This window comes from Eurosta solidaginis, chromosome 1 (assembly GCF_040869045.1).
Source record: "Eurosta solidaginis isolate ZX-2024a chromosome 1, ASM4086904v1, whole genome shotgun sequence".
Taxonomy (NCBI): domain Eukaryota; kingdom Metazoa; phylum Arthropoda; class Insecta; order Diptera; family Tephritidae; genus Eurosta; species Eurosta solidaginis.
This window is the reverse complement of record NC_090319.1, coordinates 60544984-60565075: the sequence shown is the minus strand read 5'-3', so window position 1 is coordinate 60565075 and position 20092 is coordinate 60544984. Positions and strand designations below refer to the sequence as shown.

Below are 20092 nucleotides of genomic sequence, written 5' to 3'. Positions count from 1 at the left end.
AAGGTCTAAGGAAATGAGACCGTTAATTTGTATGTAAACTGTGCTTTTTGCAACATAGTCGCTCCCAAGGCAAACTTCCGGAGTAGTGTGGAATCGAATCTAACTTGCGACTCAGTGCTACGGGGGCAGGTACAAATAAGTATATGATACTTTTTGCAAAATATTTGCAATATCTTATAACACAATCTTTGCTTTCCTTTTAACATTTTAATTAGAATACTTTTCTCAGTAAATTTTCTTGTAGAAATCTTATCCCATATCAAAATAAGTTCTAAACTTTATGCCTATATTCTAACCCCCTTATTCGTTTCATTCAAAGCGTTTGTGTTTACAGGACTCCATTTTCTGTTTAAAAACATCCTTAATTATTATTTGCAATTTCAGATTTTAAACTGAAAAGGTTCTAAAAAAAAGCGAACCATAATTTTAAGTTTTTGTTGGCTGGGGGTTCCAGCGGGTTGAGGGGCCTAGAATATTCGTAAGAGGCGACTGAAATCCATAAGACGGGAGATTCGTGGGGTAAAAAATCGTTCCAGCGGCAGTACGACCGATACGTGAAAACGATAGCACAGCTTATTGGGGCTAGTCGATTTTGGCAGTTCACATCTGCTATCCCTGTTACGCCATAATTGTCGGCAGTTGGGAGCACCAAGAGAGATCAAGTCTTCCTGCCTCTCTCAACTCAAAATAGAGCAGTTGTAAGAAATAGTATCTTGGCCGGGGGTCTGCGTCCATTCGTATAACATAACCTAGCCATCGGAGCCTTTGGGCTTTTATTCCCTGCTTTGTCGTCATATCTGTGCAAAGCTCGTAAAGCTCATCATTAGGTATACTCTCCGTTGGAATCCGGGCAAAACTATGTCTTCCGGAAAACTTCTCGAGCAATCCAAGGGCTATATCATCTTCCTTCCACATCGTTCATGATCTAGTCTGTAAGATTCTTTTTGGTCATAGACTGAATAAACTAAAAAAAATCTAAGGCATACATCAGGACAGGTATGATGAGCAGCTTGTGAGGTTTGGTTTTTGTTCGTCGAGAGTGGACATACTTTTCAATTGGCTCTTCAGTTCAAAGAAGCTGACGTTTGCGCTGTTAATGCTCAAATTTCAATCAGTTTCTTCAACCATTCTGTAATTTCAGCCTTGTGTTGCCACAATTAAGGGATGCGGCCAACTTTTACAACTGGGAGGTGTCACACCTATACCCCAGCGGGTTAGGGGGTCAGAATATACCCGCGGTAGGTATGCCTGTCGTAAGAGGCGTCTAAAATACCAGATTCAAGGGGCTGTGTAGCGCAACCCTTTCAAGCTCCTCATGGAACTTGGGGGTGGGGAGGGAGGGATGGCCTAAAGGTCTAATGTGGCCATATAAATCGTTCTCGAGATGGTCGGGCTAGCACCTTAATGGTGCTGTGTTACCGCAGCGTGCCGGATCTGTATCCGGCAAAGGACCATCACATCGATAACACTCCCCAAAGCCTTCAGGGAGTAACCTTATCGCTGCAGCAACAATAACAACTGTTAATGCTGGTTCCCAGATAGGCAAAGTCCTTCACAGTCTCAAATTTATATTTGTAAACAATGAAGTGGCTGCCAAGTTGCAAGTGCGCCGATTAATGAATGTCAGCAAGTACTTCGTCTTGTCCTTATTGAACCCAAGGCTTTGTTTTCCAGCCCAGAAAAAGCAATGTTTAAGTCACGTTTGTTAAAGCCAGTGATATGTTGTTGTTGTATTAACGATAAAAATCAAGGTGTTGTCAGCGCAGTTTATAGCTTATCCAGCCCAAAACCTCACCTACCCGTGGCGAATCTTGGTTCTTTAGCAGCCGAAGGCTCTGACGACGCCAAGTTCCCATGAAACTAAGGGGTTGGGCGGGATGGCCTAGTAGGTCAAATTTGGTTATTAAATCGTTCCCGAGATGGTCGGACTAGTATTTTAATGGTGCTTGTTACCTGAGCGTACCGTTTCTATATCCAGCAAAGGATTACCAAGATCGATAACACCACCAAACCTTCGGATTTGTTCTTATCGCTACAAAAACAACAACAAACTGGACTGTGAAGGACTTGTTTATGTTGTAGCAAAAAAAAGGAATGTCTTCGTCTGTTAGGGACGTTCAGAAATCAAACGCAGAATAACTAACCAACAAGCGTTACTTTTGACAGTAGGCAATTGACAAGTAAAGTGCTCTCTCGACTAATAAAAAATCACGATCTAAAAGTGGATCCTCATATCTGACTTGATGTATAGCACGAAGCCCTGCGCGGTGTTGAGAGAAGATGAGGTGGCTCTTGCAGTGATCGATAGAAGTTTTCTGGAGGATTTATGGTCCTGTCCGTTATACCAACGGTAATTATAGAAAGATGATGCTGAGTTGGTATTCACGATAAAAACACTGATGATGATGAGCTGTATGAGTCCTGAGTGGGGCTGTGTAGCGCAATCTTTCAGGTTGCCAGAGCAATGTATAGTTTCTCCAAACCCAATTGTCAACCTCACCTATCCGCGGCGAATCCTGTTTCACTAACAGACGAGGCTCTAGGAGTCCCAAGCTCCTCATGGAAGTCGGGGTGGGGAGGGAGGGATGGCCTGAAGGTATGTGGCCACATAAATTGTTCCCGAGATGCTTAAGCTAGCTCCTTAATGGTGATGTGTTACTGGAGAGTACCGGATCTGGCTAGGTCATGTTATAGATAGAAAGTATTTCAGTCGACACCATAGTTCGGAAGCAAAAGACCAGAGGAAGAAAAAGACCACCACTGAGTTGAGTGAGGCAGGCGGTTGAATACTTGACCTCCTTGGTGATTCCACTTGGCGTCAATCATCGCGAAACAAGGAAAGCTGGCGTAACTTTTTGCGAAACGGTCTAAATCGCTTGCACGGCTAAGCCCCATTTATTTAATAATAATGATGTTATACAAAGAAAAGTTTTCTTGAAGAAAAATCGTATTGAATATAGCAAATCAAGGTGATTTTAGCACTTTCGGATACAAATTGCGCCAAGGCCCTTAGAAAATACTTGGTTAATTCCTGGGTATACAATTTTTCGGCTTGTGTAATTAATGAATTCATATGGATAAATCTTTAAAATATACATACCTTAAGATTGAAGAATTTCCCACCAACTTTCGAACAATAACTATCAGTAATAACTGCGCCCACTGGTTTTTTAGTTTGTGTTTCTTTAGGTGTAAAAAGCTCATCCTCATCAACCGGCCATTCATCTGACTCCTCACCATCGGCAAATCGCCGTGCAATTGAACCGCTATTGTCGTGTTCATCATCTGATGATCCATCATCTCTGGGTTTGTCATATTTGCACTTCAATTTACATCGTTTACCGGCTAAATCTGCTTGGAGTTTTCGTTCAACAACTTTGGATATTTCGCGTTCAGTACAGCGTTCGTGTGAATGTTCATTTGTCACTCGCACAATTTGATGGTGCGACTCATCACCATCCACAATAACAGTTGCTATCCGTGCCTTACATTGGATTTCTTTATTTTTTTGCTTATTGCATATCCATCTGCACCTCTTTTTTCCACGATCAAGAAAATGATAAAGAAATTTGTCGACACATAGCATATCATTACCCTTTGCTGAACGCACCATTTGCACATTCGAAATGTCCATGTCTGTCATATTTGTAATAAATTAATTTTTATTTGAATTAAAACACCAAATTTGGATTTTTTATCCTCCGACTAAACACCACAGATTTATCAATACCAAACAGAGTGATTTTGGGTTTTCAGTGATTTTTTTTTTGGAAATGCATCACGAAAAAATTCCTAATTTTTCACGTAAGAAAAATGGCCGCACCATTAAATTTTCGTGTTGGTTGACTGTCAATGTTGCCAGATTGATTTTTTACTAATACATTGAAACCCGAGGTCGTCCAAAGTTGTTCTATGAGTTGGGTTTTGACATGGTAAGACTATACAAGAGCCATGTTTTTTTACACGCGTATACGTTTACGTTTGCCCATACGCTTGTAAAAAATAAGGCTAATGTATCCTTAAAGGTTAGCAGAGACGATTGTAAAGGCTCCATTACTGATACTTAGCATAGACTTGACTTGGCTTGCGAACTGTCACTTACAGTTCTGTTAATTTAACATTGCATGTTACTGATTACTCAAAACTTAACTTGACTTAGAAGTCTGTTGAATTTTGATTTTCTATGTAAGTTCTAAGTGACGTTTACATTTTGAGATGCCATTTGTTTGTTTCCATTTCATTTTGACATTTTGTCATACAAATTGACATTTATTTAAAAATAAATTTCAACGCTGATTATGATGCCAGGTTGTATGCGCCAAGTGGAGTATAATCGTGGCTAAGTGGCCAAGTTTACGCCAAGTCAAGTCAAGTCTATGCTAAGTATCAGTAATGGGGGCTTAAGATAGAGATGTTGCAGGGACGAAAAATAGTGTGAAGCAACCTTCACAAAATTCTAGTAGGTCACATTTACCACTCACCACAGCAGAATGTGTTAAACTACCAAGGTCTGTATTTATTATTTGTACATTTTTTATTCAGCTAATCTGTTCAGAATTTAAATTTTTACTCTCTAAAACTCCAATCAGTGTATTTTGTGTGGTTAAATTATGTTAAAAATTGTGTTAAAATTTGTGGTGTGGTGAAAGTGACCTACTAGAATTTTGTGAAGTTCCGCTGCTTTCCACTGAAGTTCGGGCATGCAACATCTTTATTCTTCAATCAATATTTGAGGTTAGCGCACATTACGCTGCGCGACATGTAGCAACAGCGGCGCTTCACAGTACGACATATTTTGGTAATTCACATTAAGCGGCAAAAGTTAGTGTTTATTTTTGTTTGCAAAATGGACGACATAGTTTTTGAAGCTATAATAATTTCATTTTTGTGCGAAGAAGAGGAAAGGAGAAGAATGGTCACCTATGCCTCGATATAAGGCAATAGATGACATTCCGCCCCGTAATTATCCCTATCGAAACTCACAATTAGCAGCAGGGAAGTAAACAACCCCCACTGAACTGGAATAAAGCGGTGAGGAAAGATTGATGTCCCTTGGTTCTCTCAACTTTTACATTGTTTTACCAAAGAGGATAAATAAATATGAGCCACTGTCAAACCACCACAGTCTGCTACGAGTGGCGAGTAACTCGCTGGAAATCAAAAAAAATAATGTCTAATGTTTTCTGTGAGGGACATTTTTAATTGTCTCGCATTTATCCACGCCACGTAGGCACCTTATGCAAATGTGATTTTTGGATAGAGAATTAATTAATTAAATATAGTCGGAAAAATAAACACAAATACCCCACTAAATGTATAGAAGACATTTTATGCACATCTCGCCCAAAAAAAAACCTGCGATTACCCTAACCTAAAACATTACGCAAAATAACGAGTGACGTCTCTTATTATATTTAAGTGCCCATTACTGATACTTAGCATAGACTTGACTTGACTTGGCAACTTAGCCACGATTACACTCCACTTAGCGCATACAATCTGGCGTCATAAGCAATAAATGTCAATTTGTATGACAAAATGTCAAAATGAAATAGAAACAAACAAATGGCATCTCAAAATGTAAACGTCACTTAGAACTTACATAGAAAATCGAAATTCCACGGACTTCTAAAGGGCCCATTACTGATACTTAGCATAGACTTGACTTGAGAACTGTCACTTACAGTTCTGATAAATGAACATTGCATGTTACTGATTACTCAAAACTTAGCAACACTTGACATAAAGCTGGAGTCATTGGTGCCGTTTGTCGTATCGCTGTAGTCGTATCCCTAACGTAATCAGCTGTTTATCGTTACGACGGTAAACCAAAACCCAATTGGTTGGCTACGATACGGTTACGACCTTAGCGGCACCAATAATCGATTGCATTGATTCTCATAAGGTTGGTCGAATCAGCTGTTAAAAGGTTACCGATACGGTTACCGATAAAGCACCAATGTCTCCAGCTTAAGGCTCCATTACTGATACTTAGCATAGACTTGACTTGGCTTGCGAACTGTCACTTACAGTTCTGTTAAATGAACATTGCATGTTACTGATTACTCAAATCTTAACTTGACTTAAAAGTCTGTTGAATTTTGATTTTCTATGTAAGTTCTAAGTGACGTTTACATTTTGAGATGCCATTTGTTTCTTTCCTTTTCATTTTGACATTTTGTCATACAAATTGACATTTATTTAAAAATAAATTTCAACGCTGATTATGATGCCAGATTTTATGCGCCAAGTTAAGTATAATCGTGGCTAAGTTGCCAAGTTTACGCCAAGTTAAGTCAAGTCTATGCTAAGTATCAGTAATGGGGGCTTTAGAATCTGTTGAATTTTGATTTTCTATGTAAGTTCTAAGTGACGTTTACATTTTGAGATGCCATTTGTTTGTTTCCATTTCATTTTAACATTTTCTCATACAAATTGACATTTAATGATTATGATGGCAGATTGTATGCGCTAAGTGGAGTATAATCGTGGCTAAGTTGCCAAGTTTACGCAAAGTCAAGTCTATGCTAAGTATCAGTAATGGGCCCTTAAGTCAAGTTAAGTGTTGCTAAATTTTGAGTAATCAGTAACATGCAATGTTCATTTAACAGAACTGTAAGTGACAGTTCTAAAGTCGTCAAGGCTATGCTAAGTATCAGTAATGGGCCTTTTATCCTCTGGTTTTACTTTACTATATGTATGCACATCTTATATATATCGCTTTAAACTAGAAGTCTTTCAATTTCATGTTTAATGGATTGAATTTGGGATTTTAATTGCGATCTATTTTCGCATAAAAGTCACGATTGTACTAGAATCGATGGGTGCTGTATCAGCAGCCATAACAATAATATCGAAAGAAAAGACCGCGATTGAGGGCGTCTTCGTTAGCTCCTTGCCCAATTGATTATAATTAAACACCTGTTGCAACAAATTCCTCCACTCTCTGTGGATATTTCGGCCCAAATAAAATTGTTTCTCATTCGCTCAAATACATTTTGCGCGCGGGGTTTGCCGCTAAATGATTCATACCTAGCGGCAGCAGCACTGCGCGACACTTCCCTATGCGGCTTTTTTTGTCTAGTTTATCAAATTTGAAGCGCTGTGCCGGGTCGCGCAGTGCTGCTGACGCTAAATGTGAATTGCCCCGTAAGCATACATGCATAGAATATTTTGCAGTGAAGTGCAGTGCTGCGTAGTGCAGCTTAGTGTGGCCTTAATACATTGTCAATGTTCTACTTTTGAGATACCTCAGCCGCGTCATAGATGTTGCCCTTTATATTTGTTGCCACTTTTAGTACGCGTGGAATCCACAAATTTATTTTCAAATAAAAGTATTTTTATCGGTCGTTATGTGTTTAACGTAACACCACGTACGTGCTGTCATTGGAAATTGCCCTACGTCGTGACAGATTGTATCTGCTGAGCCCATAAGCGGCGCGACATCACTTTGTGCATATTGATATTATCAACGTTCCCCGCGATACGGATCCCTATCAAGCCCACAAATCACGCACAGAAGATTGTACATTCACGAGTTCAAAATTGCTTCGTTCTGCGCAAATACGTCACACTTGACTGCTTCAGCGAATGAAAGAGAAAAAAAACAAGAGATAAAGGAAAATGACGTAAAAATTGTCCATAAATAATGTTTACATAATGTATAATGTATAATGTATTTATTTATTACGGCTTTCCTAAGCCTAACTTAAATCTATTTTACATGTTTATAATTGTCTTCTGGACTATGCAATCTAGAATAGTTACATCTATGTCCTACCTTGGAGTACTATGGATGGGAGACTTCCAGATCATGCGAACAAAGCGTTGCGATTATGTAGTATGTAGGCATTTTACGCATGTTAGTAAAGCGCGAAGGCAACATCTGCACGGCGATGCACTGAGTTAATCGAGTGATGCGTTTCAGTATGTGCTTCGGCAACCTTTTTTGTATGCGCACAAGAGCTTGGAAGTCTTGGCGCTACACAGCAGTATAGTTTCGCTGCACTTCTATCGATGCTATGGAAGTCCGCCTGTCCAGCACTAAATTGGTAGTGTTCTGCAATAATTGTACAATTTTTGTTTAAATTTATTGGAATGACATGATTTAATATCAATCGGTAGTTCATTATATGATTTAAGACCTTTATAATACAGATTACATTTGTCTGCTTCAGTTTTATAAGCCGGCAGATTAAAATCATTTTTATTACGAGTATTTACAGAGTGCACATCTTTTACATATTTTATATTAGTCCTCAAATACGCAGGCAAAGTTCCTTCTATTATGTTTTTAATAAATTTTATGGTATAATAAAAAAGTTGCTGTCTAATGCTAAGCCAATTAAGAGAGCATAGCATGTCTCTGATAGGTGTGTCATACCGTTTTTTGAGAATGAATCTCATAGCGCGGTTCTGTTGCTTTTGTAGCTTGTATATCTGACTATCTCGCAAGATGAAAAATATAGTTGGGCAATAAATAAAATTAGGTTCGATTATAGATCTGTAGACGATGATTTTATACCTTCTATTTAAATATTTGCAGGTTCGTTGTGTAAAATATAACTTTTTCGCTATTTTTCCTACCGTATAATCCACGTGCTCGTTGGAATTCAGCTTATCATCTATTTTTATTCCCAAGTATTTTATAATGCTGACTTTTTCAATTAGTTCGTTATTTATATTTAAGTTTTGTAGCTCATTGTTTTGCGCAATGCACCACCTATAATTCCATCATATATCAGGCAAACCTAATAAAAACGCACTGCCGCAGTTTTCTGTTAAAAATGTCTCACTCACATGCGAATTATATGAGCAACCGAAATTGAATTTACTGCGTAAAAAGCTAACTCGATTTCCAATTTTTGTTCTGCGTGACATTTTGGTTTGACGTTTGCATACATGGTTTATATTGTCGCAACGCATGCTTATTTCGGTTAGGGGAAAAAAGCAGTTTAAGTGCGTGCGTTGAAAAACCAGTGCGTTTTTATTAGGTTGGTATGTATGAACGTTGGGGATAAGTACACAATGCTATGAAAATTTAACATGCAAATGTTACAATGTGACCGAACGGGATACTGAAAGCCTGTGCAATGGCTAATACCCTCGACCCCTCAACTAGATTTTTACCTTTTTATAAACGCGACCGAAGGCCGCCAATGCAAAGGTGTTCTTCGCAAAAATACTTTGGATCCCATCCCCGATTCGGAGGTTAATTTTTCGGTTTTTCGTTAACATCTTTTGATGCCTTCGCATTATTAATACTGGTGTCTAGACGTATCGTTTGACACCTTTTTCGATATTTTTGGTAGCGTATTAGCAGTCGACCCCTCAACTATACTTTTACCAAAACCTAAGCACAGCATAATAATTATATTTTAATTATTCTCAGCCTTGTACGATTTGTTCCGTTAAATATTGACGACGAGGAAAGTATACAGGACTTACTACTTCAAATTGATAATGTTATACAATACGGTGAAGATGCAGATGTGAAAATACGTGATTTCGATCAGCCAGAAGATGAATCCGAATCTATTAATGAAACAAAACCTGAATAATGTACATACATTACTTTATAGAGTTTATATATATATATATATATATATATATATATATATATATATATATATATATATATATATCTATTTGTAGTAGTTTTTCAAAAGTGTATTACTAATATATTTAAAATAAATGCTATAGAATAAACAAATTTTATTTAATTTTTGTATTATATACTATAAATACGCGTAATTTTTTTGCATTTCGATTTTAATATAATTTACAAACAACACAGAACACTGATGAAATATGTATGTACTCCCGCCAAACTGGTCATTTAGTTCCTCTCCGTATCCAGTACGAGATTGCCATCTTTATCTTTCAGACGTACACGTCCATTAGAGTACCGAGTCTCTTGACTACCGTCAGGATAAACAATCTTAACTGTACCATCAGGATATTCTCGCCGTTTATTTAGTTTTGTATGTATCTCCTTCTGACCATTTGGCAACATTAGAATTCTATCGCCATTACGCATTTGGACTAAGGTCGTGCCATCAGCGAAACGCCACTCTTCTAATTTATCTCTTTCTGCAGGATTTGTAATTTTTACAGAATTATCAGGTAGATGAATTTCAACAATACCATTTTTATACCGATGCTCCGTTTGGCCATTGGGAAACTCTAATATTTCCAAGCCATCTAAATATGTTGTATGCCAAATATTTGTTTCAGCATAATAATATTTAACAGTGCCCTCATTAACATTTGTCTCTTTTATATCTTTATTGAAATACAGCATACGTATATTCATTCCATCAGCTGAAATTTTTTTCAAGTTACCATTGGGATACCAAATATCACGACTACCATCCGAATTAATTATTTCACGTCTACAATTGTCAGCAGCTTCTGAAGTATTACTTTTAGCATGTGTTGTTGTTGATTTTAAACTCTTTGTTGTTGCTGCTGATTTCGCACTATAATCTATAATTGTTGAATCCAACGACTTTTTCGTCGGGTTTTCGTTGTCTTCATCTTTCCCATCTTTATCACATTTGAGAACTACAGTCTCTTTGGATGTATTTGAACGTGAGGAACTTTGTATTGATTTTAAACTTATTTTATTTTGTGTCATTCTTAGCTCGGCGATAATGTCGTCATCTTCATCATCATCATCAACATCAGTATCCCCCTCATCAGCAATATCAATATCGGAGTTATTATGTTTATTAGGAATTTCCGGGTTATATAAAATAGTGGCATTTTCGATATCGTGTGATAAATTTGTTCTGCTTGTGTTTCTTGTGTTCGGTGGCGCTTTCATTACACGTTGAACTTTGTTGGCATTCGCTTTGTGAAGGACTGCTGGTGAGTGGGACGAGGTATTTGTGTGCTTGCTGCGAAATCGGTTGTTGAAATCGCCATGTTCTGGACTCGTATTATGGGAGTTGATATAGTTCTAAATATAGTAAGTAAAAAAAGTCAATGTATCATACTCGACGGTAGGTTTGAATAGCATTATTGGCCCTTCAGCAGGTTAGGAGGTCATAATATACCCGCGGTAGGTATGCCTGTCGTAAGAGGTGACTAAAACACCAGATTCAAGAGGTTGTGTGGCGCAACCCTTTCAGGTTGCCAGCGCAATATATAGCTTCTCCAAACCCAATTGTCAACCTCTCCTGTCCGTGGAGAATCCTGTTTCATTAACAGCCGAGGCTCTGGCGAACCCGAACTCCTCATGGATCTAGAGGGTGGGTGGGCGGTATGGCCAAGAATGTCGCACGTGGTCATAACAAATCGTTCACGAGATGGTCGGGCTGGGTACCGGAACGTACCGGATCTGCATCCGGCAAAGGACCATCAACATCGATAACACTCCCCAAAGCCTTCGGGGTGTCCTTATCGCTACAACAACAAAAACAACAACAATAGCATTATTGCTTTTTTACACTAAAACGACTGTTGAGCAGTGTTACCCTATGATACATGATAAATGCTTGTTTTTTACCATTTAATATCTATGTTATTTTATATTTTTGAGCTCAAGGCCGGATTAAATAAAACACTTAATTTTTTAATTTGATTTGTTTTATTTTAATTATTTGTCAATATTTCGACTTTACTCTGAAGTCATCATCAGGACTGAATCTTCAAATGCGCTTTCAAGATTCAGTCCTGATGATGACTTCAGAGTGAAGTCGAAATATTGACAAATAATTAAAATAAAACAATTCAAATTAAAAAATTAAGTGTTTTATTTAATTCGGCCTTGAGCTCAAAAATATAAAATAACAGTTTATACTGACGACCAAAAAAGAAAATAAATGATTTAATATCTATTACAAAGCGTAGGAAAAGGTATAAAATTGAAGACATGTAGGCATGCCTGAGTTAGCGAAATCGTGGCATGTAACAACGAAACAATCACAGACCTTTGCGCTGTCCTCACCAGAAATTCAGGAAACCCATATTCCTTGCCTGCATACTGATAATGAAACCACTTGAGTGTGAGAACTGAAAATGGTGATGAATTCGCTGAGAAGCTTTTCATGCTAGAAATACATTCGAATGGTTTGCTAAACCACTGCCGAAGGGCGATGCAGTTTAAGAAAAGGAATCTTGTTATATTTCAATTTTGGTTGTCCTGTTACTCTTGTTTTTTTCCTCGAAGCAGTCAAGAGTCATACGCCCTCTGACATCTGGAAAACATATCCATCTTCTTCCCTGCATTCCACCTGAATATTTAAGTAGTAACGTAGTTCTAGTGGAGCAAACACACAATATAAATACTATAAATAGACATAATTTTAAATTGCCATTTTTTCGAACAGAAATAGATAAGCAAAACATTTTTTACAAACGCCTAAGGGGTTACAACGAGCTCCCATTGGAAATTAAAAACTGCAATGAAATCTTAGTTTTTAAGGCAAAATTATATGAATTTTGTGAAACTCTACCTATAAGATAGAATAGTACTATTTGCATCTTGAATTAGGCTTTAAGCCGTAATAAATAAATAACTAACTAAATAAGACGTATGAAAGCTCTTATCGGAGATATCGTATAGAGGAAATCACAATAGAGTTGGCTTACAAATAAAATGATATAATCATGTTCTCCTTCCCAATATTGTCATGATAGTTCGAGAAAGGCATAAATATCATCGGTCCGATTTGTACTAAGACGTTACATTTTTTTTAGGTTTTCTCAATTTTCAGGAATATCCTCAACAGAAGACACTGAATGGGTTTTGGTATGAAGCTCTAATATGTAACTATAAATAATTTATAAAACTAAGAAGTCTTTACGTACCAACTTTGGTGCCAATTTAGCTATATTTCTATTGATTTCCATAAGCATTTTGTTATTACCATCTCGTTCAATTTTTTGTTTCTCATTCTGCAAACGTTTATTTTCTTTTGTTAATCGTTCAATTTCTTCATAAAGTTGTTTTTGATCGCGCTCTAAATTTTTTATTTGGACACGCAAACGAGCTTGTGCAGATGCATGTAACTGATCCTTTTGTTTAAGCTGCATTTGCAAAGATTCCAATTCGTCCTTCAGACGTGCCACTTCTTTACGTTCCTTATTTGTAAATGCTTGCTTTTGTATACGCATTTGCTGTTCAAATTTGCGTTTGTCTTCCTCAATTTTCATACGTTCATCGTGCAGATACATTTCCATTTGAATTTTATCATCTTTCAAACGATCCAGTGCTTCATTACGCTCTTGACTAAAATGTGTTCTTTCTATTTCATATTCTTGTTTGGCACGCATTAGTTCTACATTGTTACTTCTAAAGGCGGCTATTTCTTTTTCCAGCTCTTCCAAACGCATTTTAATTACGTTACTTTTCTCTTGCAATTCTTGTGTTAGCGCAGATGGTGGAGATTGTATTACCATGTTTTGTTCTATGGCATTGCATTCACTCTCATTCTTGCCTAACAACGCACTGAAGAGTGCATCTTTGAATTGATGAAACAAATCGGAACTCTTATTCGACGCTGTTTCTTCATCTAATAACACTGAACTATCCGATATGATGTCGTTACGGGAATCATATTCGCATGTAGTGTTTTCTTCAGAGAAACGAACGCGTAAATCTAGCTTGTCCGTATTTAATGTAGAATTGTGTTTTGTCTCATCACTAAGATACGTAGAAACGTGTGGCGTTTGGCTGTTATTATAGTGCTCGTCGATTGTATCGGATAAATTACCGTCGTCGTCCGAATCGGTTCTTAAAACTTCTTGAACCGCCGGACGTAAACCACACTCTGCGTAGATTTTGTCCACTGGTATATCGCTTTCGTTATCTTGATTTTCTTCAGTATCTTTTTTATGTTCCATAAAGTTTCTCATACAACTTGAGTTCATGTCAATAGTTCCCTCAGCCGCCTGTCGCTCAAGTAATTCAAATATACTTAAGTTTTCTTCATCATCCAGTTTTCCATTTTTAGTGTTGAAGTTATCGACGTTTTTTGTAGCAGTACCCGCACGAATTTCCTTAATTGGAATCGGTCTTACAATTTGTGGATCGAGCACTTTTGACCACGTTATTGCGGCAAAGGGCTCAACTTGTTGATTATTGACATTATTTTTGTAATGTTTTTTCGATTTGGCTTCTTTATTTGCTTCTTCACCTAAGCGCACATTTGGCAGCGTAATAGATATTGATGAGACACAATGTTTTGTTGTTTTACAATCAGGTGTGGAACTGTAACCAGGTTTTGATTTGGCCAACATTTGCTGAAATTGCTTTTCATTTCCATCGAATTTTTCCGATTCATCTATTGCTTCAACTTTTTTAGGGTTTTCCTTAGGAATCTCCTTTGATGGATTTGCTTTTGGAACCAATCTTCTTCGTTGTAAGTTCTTTATTTTGGGATTATTTGTAGCATATTTATAACGTGGTAAATTATTCAATCGTAATGATTCTGGTGAGATTTTATATCGTTGTTTAATGCCTTCACCCCGTTTTAGAAATGGTCTCTTTGGTTTTATGGCTTTAACTTCAAGATCGTCGTTTTCGCACTTACTATACGTTGGCTGATTTGAAAATTTTACTTGCACTTCTTTGCTACCTTCAAACATAATTTTTTCCATTTCTATGATTTCACTGTCACATACATTTCCATGCCTTTTTCCTTGATCGAATGGTTTGTCACCACTACCATCATCCTCATTTTCAATTATATCGCTGGCATGAAAGAATCCCAATTTCTCATACATGTTCTGATGTTCCAAACCAAGCATTTTTCTTTGCATATTCTGGCGCTCATCCAGTAAACGTTTCTGTTCTTCTTGCCATTCATTTAGCTTTTTCAACTGATTTGCTATACTCACTTGGGACTCCATTGTATTCTTGTTGCAATTGTCTTGTAGCATTTCCAACATGTAATTTGTTGATGTTAAAGAATTTTTAGAAAATAAATTAAATTGCAGAATTTTTTCAAACAAAATCTTGAAAAGTTATTTACTTCAGCACTGGCAACTATCCGGTAATCGATAGTTAACTCACAGGGCTGTGTGTATATATTGCTATCGATTTTCGTTCTACAAAAATCCATGGTTCAACTATATACAGGTTGGCTCATCTGTAAAGCAACAAAATATGTCTGTTCAAATTGTCAAAATCTGTGTATTGGTGTTGGTGCGAATGGTATGGAATGGAAACATAAAACTCAGTTTTTGTATGTGTAAGTAAAATGTTGCCAATGTGTTGGTTTCATTTTGAGTTTGCCATCTCCTTTTGACAATCCCTTCGACCATGCAATGACATAAATAAAATCAGCTGATGAGATGAGCCAACCTGTACATAATTGAACCATGACAAAAATCAAAGATTATGGCGTTTCATCAGAAATCACGCACACAAGAGTGCGCATTGCGGATGTAATCAAAAGATCAGCTGTTTTTTATGGGCAATTTTTACGTAATTTTCCTTTAGCTCTTGTTTTTTTCTCTCTTCCTTTCATTCGCACAAGCAGTCAAGTGTGACGTGTGCGCAGAACGAAGCAATTTTGAACTCGTGAATGGAAATCTTCTGTGTGTGATTTGTGGCATTGTGAATGATGACAAAGTGTGTTATCTTATCTGTCAACTGCCTGACAGGCTGTTCAATATGGCTACTTTTCAGCGTTTTGACAGGCTCTTCAATATGGCGGCGCCTATCTTCAGCGGGTGATAGAAAGAGATACAGAATGAGACAGCGATAGGCAAATACGAATCAGGTGATCCAATCACTTTGGAATTTTGACGTCTATGCAGAAGAGATCACACTTTGTCATCATTCACAATGATTTGTGGCGTATCACAAATCACCTTCCCAGATTGCGCATTCACGAGTTCAAAATTGCTTCGTTCTGCGCAACTACGTCAGGGGAAAGGGAGAAAAACAAGAGCTAAAGGAAAATGACGTATGAATTGCCCATAAAAAACAGCTGATCTTTTATTTACATGCGCAATGTGCAATCTTCTGTGTGTGATTAGTGATGGCCTATAGTCCGGTCAAAATAAAATAGATTTTAAATTTAGTTGCATATTTTTTACATAATTTTCCATGAGCTATCTGACAAAAAAGCTGCAACTAAATATGAAACCTATTTTATTTCGACTATGACTATGCGCTTATAAATATATATACTTATATAATCACCCTTATAGCGAGTTTTATTTTCACCCGAAAATATTCACAATTTTTGTTCACCATATCGCAGAGGGTGGCGAAACAATTATTCGTGTTCGAAAAAGATTTCACCCATTATTTCACCTTATAGGCAGCTCGTTTGTTCAGGCGAAATGAATAGCGGGGAAACCCAAATTTATTCACTTATATTTTACAGGCGAACGAGAGAAAAACAAAATGTAAGTAATTTTTTGTTTTGAAATTTGATATTCTTATAGTTTGCAATTTGTTTCTTTTAATTTAAAACGATTTGATTTATTTCTTTTGCTTTATTTTTATTTGAACAACCTCTGCGTTTCGCTGTCACCGGAAGAAGAAGGCCCCAGAGCAAAAGCGAAGTTGGCTGCATTTCCGCCAGCAGGTGACATTTACCATCTGTCAGAAATGCATGGTATAATAAAATGGGTAACCCTTCAAAACACGCGAGTACTCTATAAGTAATGTAAGGAACACTTCTTTGGGAGTATATGACTGCTCCAAATCTAATCTGTATTCATACAAAAAATGTGCTCCAATTAACATTGCGATGTCCTAGGAGAGGAGTAGGTGATCGCACTCTCGCTTTGTTTGTGAGTATTCCATAGAGTACATAAGTGAGAGTACATTCCAAAGTACTTTCACTGTAGTACTCCATGGAGCACCCACAGAGGATCATATGCCAAAGTACTAAAGAGGAATTGTGTTGTCGGAAAGAATTATCGGAGTGAATTTAATTTAAAATGAAAGTAAATGAAGAGGGGCAATACAACTTTTATATTTTATACTACGAATATTCTTATGTTATTTAGCATTTGCGTAAATAAAGAAACTAATATTTCTCTATACATACTATAGTATGTATACATAGAACCAGTGCGCTGTTGCATTTTATCAGAGTTGCCAAAGTAAAATTTTATTATTAGTTATTTGCATGCAATATTTTACTTTTGGCAACTCTGTTCGATCGTCATCGTGTCGTGATCAGTGTCGTTAAAAAACGAGCTATGATCGGCTGATGGTGGTCCGCAAACGCATTGCAAAGGAGTATTGTCAGAGTACACCAACATGAAGAAAATGGAACACGTAATCCAACAATTTTTGCAGGGAACATGACAGATTAAATATAAGTACATTACAACGCGACAAATCTGACTTAATGATTGACCTCAATCAGCTGGGGCTGTGTGACCTGTTGCAGTTGGTGACTGAAGTGGGCATTGTGAATGATAACTAAGTGTGATATCTTCTGCATAGACGCCAAAATTCCAAAATGACTGGATCACCTGATTTGTAATTGACTATCGCTATCTCATTCTGCAACTCTTTCAATCACCCGCTGAAGATATGCGCCGCCATATTGAACACCCTGTCAAAACGCTAAAAAGTAGCCATATTTAACATCCTGTCAGGCAGTGGACAGATAAGATATCACACTTAGTTATCATTCACAATGGAAGTGGCTCTTGTTCATCATTATTAGGCAGGCACCGTTTACGAATTTTCATAGCTTCAACAATGCCGTCATATGGCAGATGTGTCAGTTGGCAGTTATCTATATCCCTTATGACATAACGATCATTCGGTAGTACTTTGTGTGTAACATACGGGCCCCTATATTTTTGAACGAGTTTCTTATTAGTTCCTACCGTGATATGCACGTGCCTAATGACTACAAAATCTCCCACCGAATACAGAACACTGTGTTTCAAAAAATATTGGTAATTATACTCTTGAGAACGTTCTATATTCCTAAGTGCTTTTTGCCTATTTTCCTCATGGTCTCTAGTGGTTTCATCCACTAGTTTGTCTTCCATAGATTTGGTAAATTCATCCACGATACTACCTCTTTGATTTACACCAAAGAGTAAAACGCTAGGCGAGTTTTTCGTAGTACTATGAATACTGTTGTTTAGAGCATATTCTGTTTGAGGCAACTTGGCGGTCCAGTCGGAGTGTTCCACGGACTAAGTAAGTTTACTCAACATCGTCTTGAGGACACGATTTACTCTCTCGACCTGTCCATTTGCCTGCGGTGATGCTACTGCGACCTTCACATGGCTTATATTTCTTTTCGATAAGTAGTCACTAAACTCGAGGGACGTAAAGCAAGTTCCGCGGTCAGTTATGATACGTCTGGGGCGGCTATAGTAAGTGTTATGTTTCATAATTTAAACGTTTATATTTAACTTTTATTAGTATTCAAAAATTATTTCGAAAAGTAAAGTAAAACTCAATAATATAATAAATTGTCATCTCAAATTTTCCACGTGTGTATTCTTGATAATGTAATGCTCAACTCAATTTCCGGCATGTATAGCAAAACGTCAAAATGTAATTCCGTGTTGGCAATGGTGTGCCCAACACCTTCGCTGTTTAGTTTGATTGGTCCGGTGAAAATCTACATGGAGCTCGTCGAGAACGGCCTGAGCGACGTTGCGGAGCTGGTTGTTCTACGTTATTAAGTGGCATAGAACGTTCTTTCTGATTGATTTGCTCAGGACCGTCATCATGGTGATCTTCGAGGTGATCCATGTTGGGGTTTTCGATTTGAGTGCTTGAGGTTTCGTCTAAGTGATCTAAAATATGATCCTCGCGTTTAGGTGTCTGTTGAGCCTGTGATCCACGAAGGTGTAACTGATTTGCGTGTAGCCTTTTCAGCTTTCCCGTGTCCATTAAAACGTTGTACATCACGCTGCCGATACGTTCTATGATTTTGCCTGGTTTCCATTCAAACTTCTTGTTCGATATATGTATTGCAGCGTACACGTTGTCGTCGGGGGAGAATTGCTTTTTCTTGGATCCATGCTTTTTGTTGAACTGGTTTCGCATTTCAGTAGTACGGTTTTCGCTTTGTTCTTTTCTCTCCCTAGGTGGATGGAGTAAATCTAAACGGATGCGAAGTTTTCGATTGTAAAGTAGTTCAGCCGGTGATTTGGATCCCATGCAATTTTCGTTCGGGGTGGAGCGATAACTCAATAAGAATGTTTGTAAATTTTGATCGGTTGTACCCTCCTCGAAAAGTTTTTTTAAAGCCCTTTTGAATGTATCGACAAATCGTTCCGCCTGACCATTGGACATAGGGTAGTATGGGCTGGAACAAAGATGTTGGATACCTCGTTCTAGCATGAAATTTTCATTTTCCATTGTCCGAAACCAAGGTGTCTGGAAATCCATGTCTGGAGAACATTTCGTTTAAAATGTTGATGGTTTGCTGAGTAGAGGTCGAGTCCACTTAGAGTAGGAGTCCACCATTACTAAGAAATAGTATCCATTGATCGGGCCTGCGTAGTCGACATGTACACGTTGCCATGGTCCATCGGGTGTAGGCCACGGGCTTAGCGTTGGTTTTGTTGGAAACTTTGCAGCCGCTGCGCATTGATGACAATCGTTAATAAAGTTAGTGATATCTTTATCTATCGTGCGCCAATATACATAGCTACGAGCGATTGCCTTTGTTCGTTATATACCTTGATGCCCTCGGTGAAGTTCTTTTAGGATTCGCTTTTGGTAGATTCTAGGTATCGCAATTCGATTTCCTGCCATTGTGCAGTCCTTAGTAACGGTAATAGAATCTTTGCGGGCAATATACTGTCCGATGTCTGTGTTTTCCGGGAGTTTCTGTGGCCATCCCCTTTTGTGAAAATCTAAGACATCTTTCAAGACTGGATCTCTTGCAATCTCGTATTGTAGCATTTTATGTGTGATCGGCATTTTCTCTATACTTTCTGTGAAAATTGAATTAACCTCATTTTCTAGTTTAATGGAAGCTATGATGAAATCTTCTGAATCGGGAATTGTGTTTTTGATAAGGTGCGATAGAACATCGGCATAACCGAAACTATTTGCGTTTATGAATTTAATCTCGAAGTCATAAACCAGCAGTTTGATAGCCCATCTTTGAAGACGATTTGCTTCGTGAGCGAG

General features: G+C 37.7%; 3 protein-coding genes across 4 annotated transcripts in view; 1 reads left to right on the top strand and 2 right to left on the bottom strand.

Moving 5' to 3' along the window:
* The window catches only part of gfzf (GST-containing FLYWCH zinc-finger protein), a 39394-nt gene extending 35533 nt beyond the window's left edge, over positions 1-3861 (bottom strand). The window contains exon 1 of the mRNA XM_067792183.1: positions 3101-3861. Within this exon, the coding sequence (XP_067648284.1) occupies positions 3101-3643 (543 nt within the window). The 5' untranslated portion in view covers positions 3644-3861. The remainder of the gene's footprint in view (positions 1-3100) is intronic.
* The window catches only part of LOC137254497 (GPN-loop GTPase 3), a 75395-nt gene extending 65802 nt beyond the window's left edge, over positions 1-9593 (top strand). The window contains exon 4 of one of the 2 annotated variants that reach the window (XR_010954014.1): positions 9392-9522. Coding sequence is in view for 1 of the 2 variants with exons in the window: in XM_067792209.1 (XP_067648310.1) it covers positions 9392-9560 (169 nt within the window). In the remaining variant the exon portion in view is untranslated. Of the gene's footprint in view, positions 1-9391 lie in introns of both variants that reach the window. The other variant, XM_067792209.1, reaches the window with a different exon arrangement.
* Positions 9594-9654: 61 nt separating this feature from the next.
* On the bottom strand, positions 9655-14997 carry Sas-4 (spindle assembly abnormal 4). Its single transcript, XM_067792175.1, has 2 exons — positions 12817-14997; positions 9655-10963 (listed from the first exon to the last, which is right to left on the bottom strand). The coding sequence occupies exons 1-2, from the start codon at positions 14896-14898 to the stop codon at positions 9839-9841; spliced, it is 3207 nt and encodes a 1068-aa protein (XP_067648276.1). The 5' UTR covers positions 14899-14997; the 3' UTR covers positions 9655-9838.
* Positions 14998-20092: the final 5095 nt, after the last annotated feature.

Excerpts from the sequence above, each read along its gene's own strand:
- Sas-4 (XM_067792175.1), bottom strand. The coding sequence starts at position 14,898 with ATGTTGGAAATGCTACAAGACAATTGCAACAAGAATACAATGGAGTCC. Across the intron at positions 10,964-12,816 it reads CTAAATTGGCACCAAAGTTG|AACTATATCAACTCCCATAA; the intron begins GTACGTAAAGAC and ends TACTATATTTAG.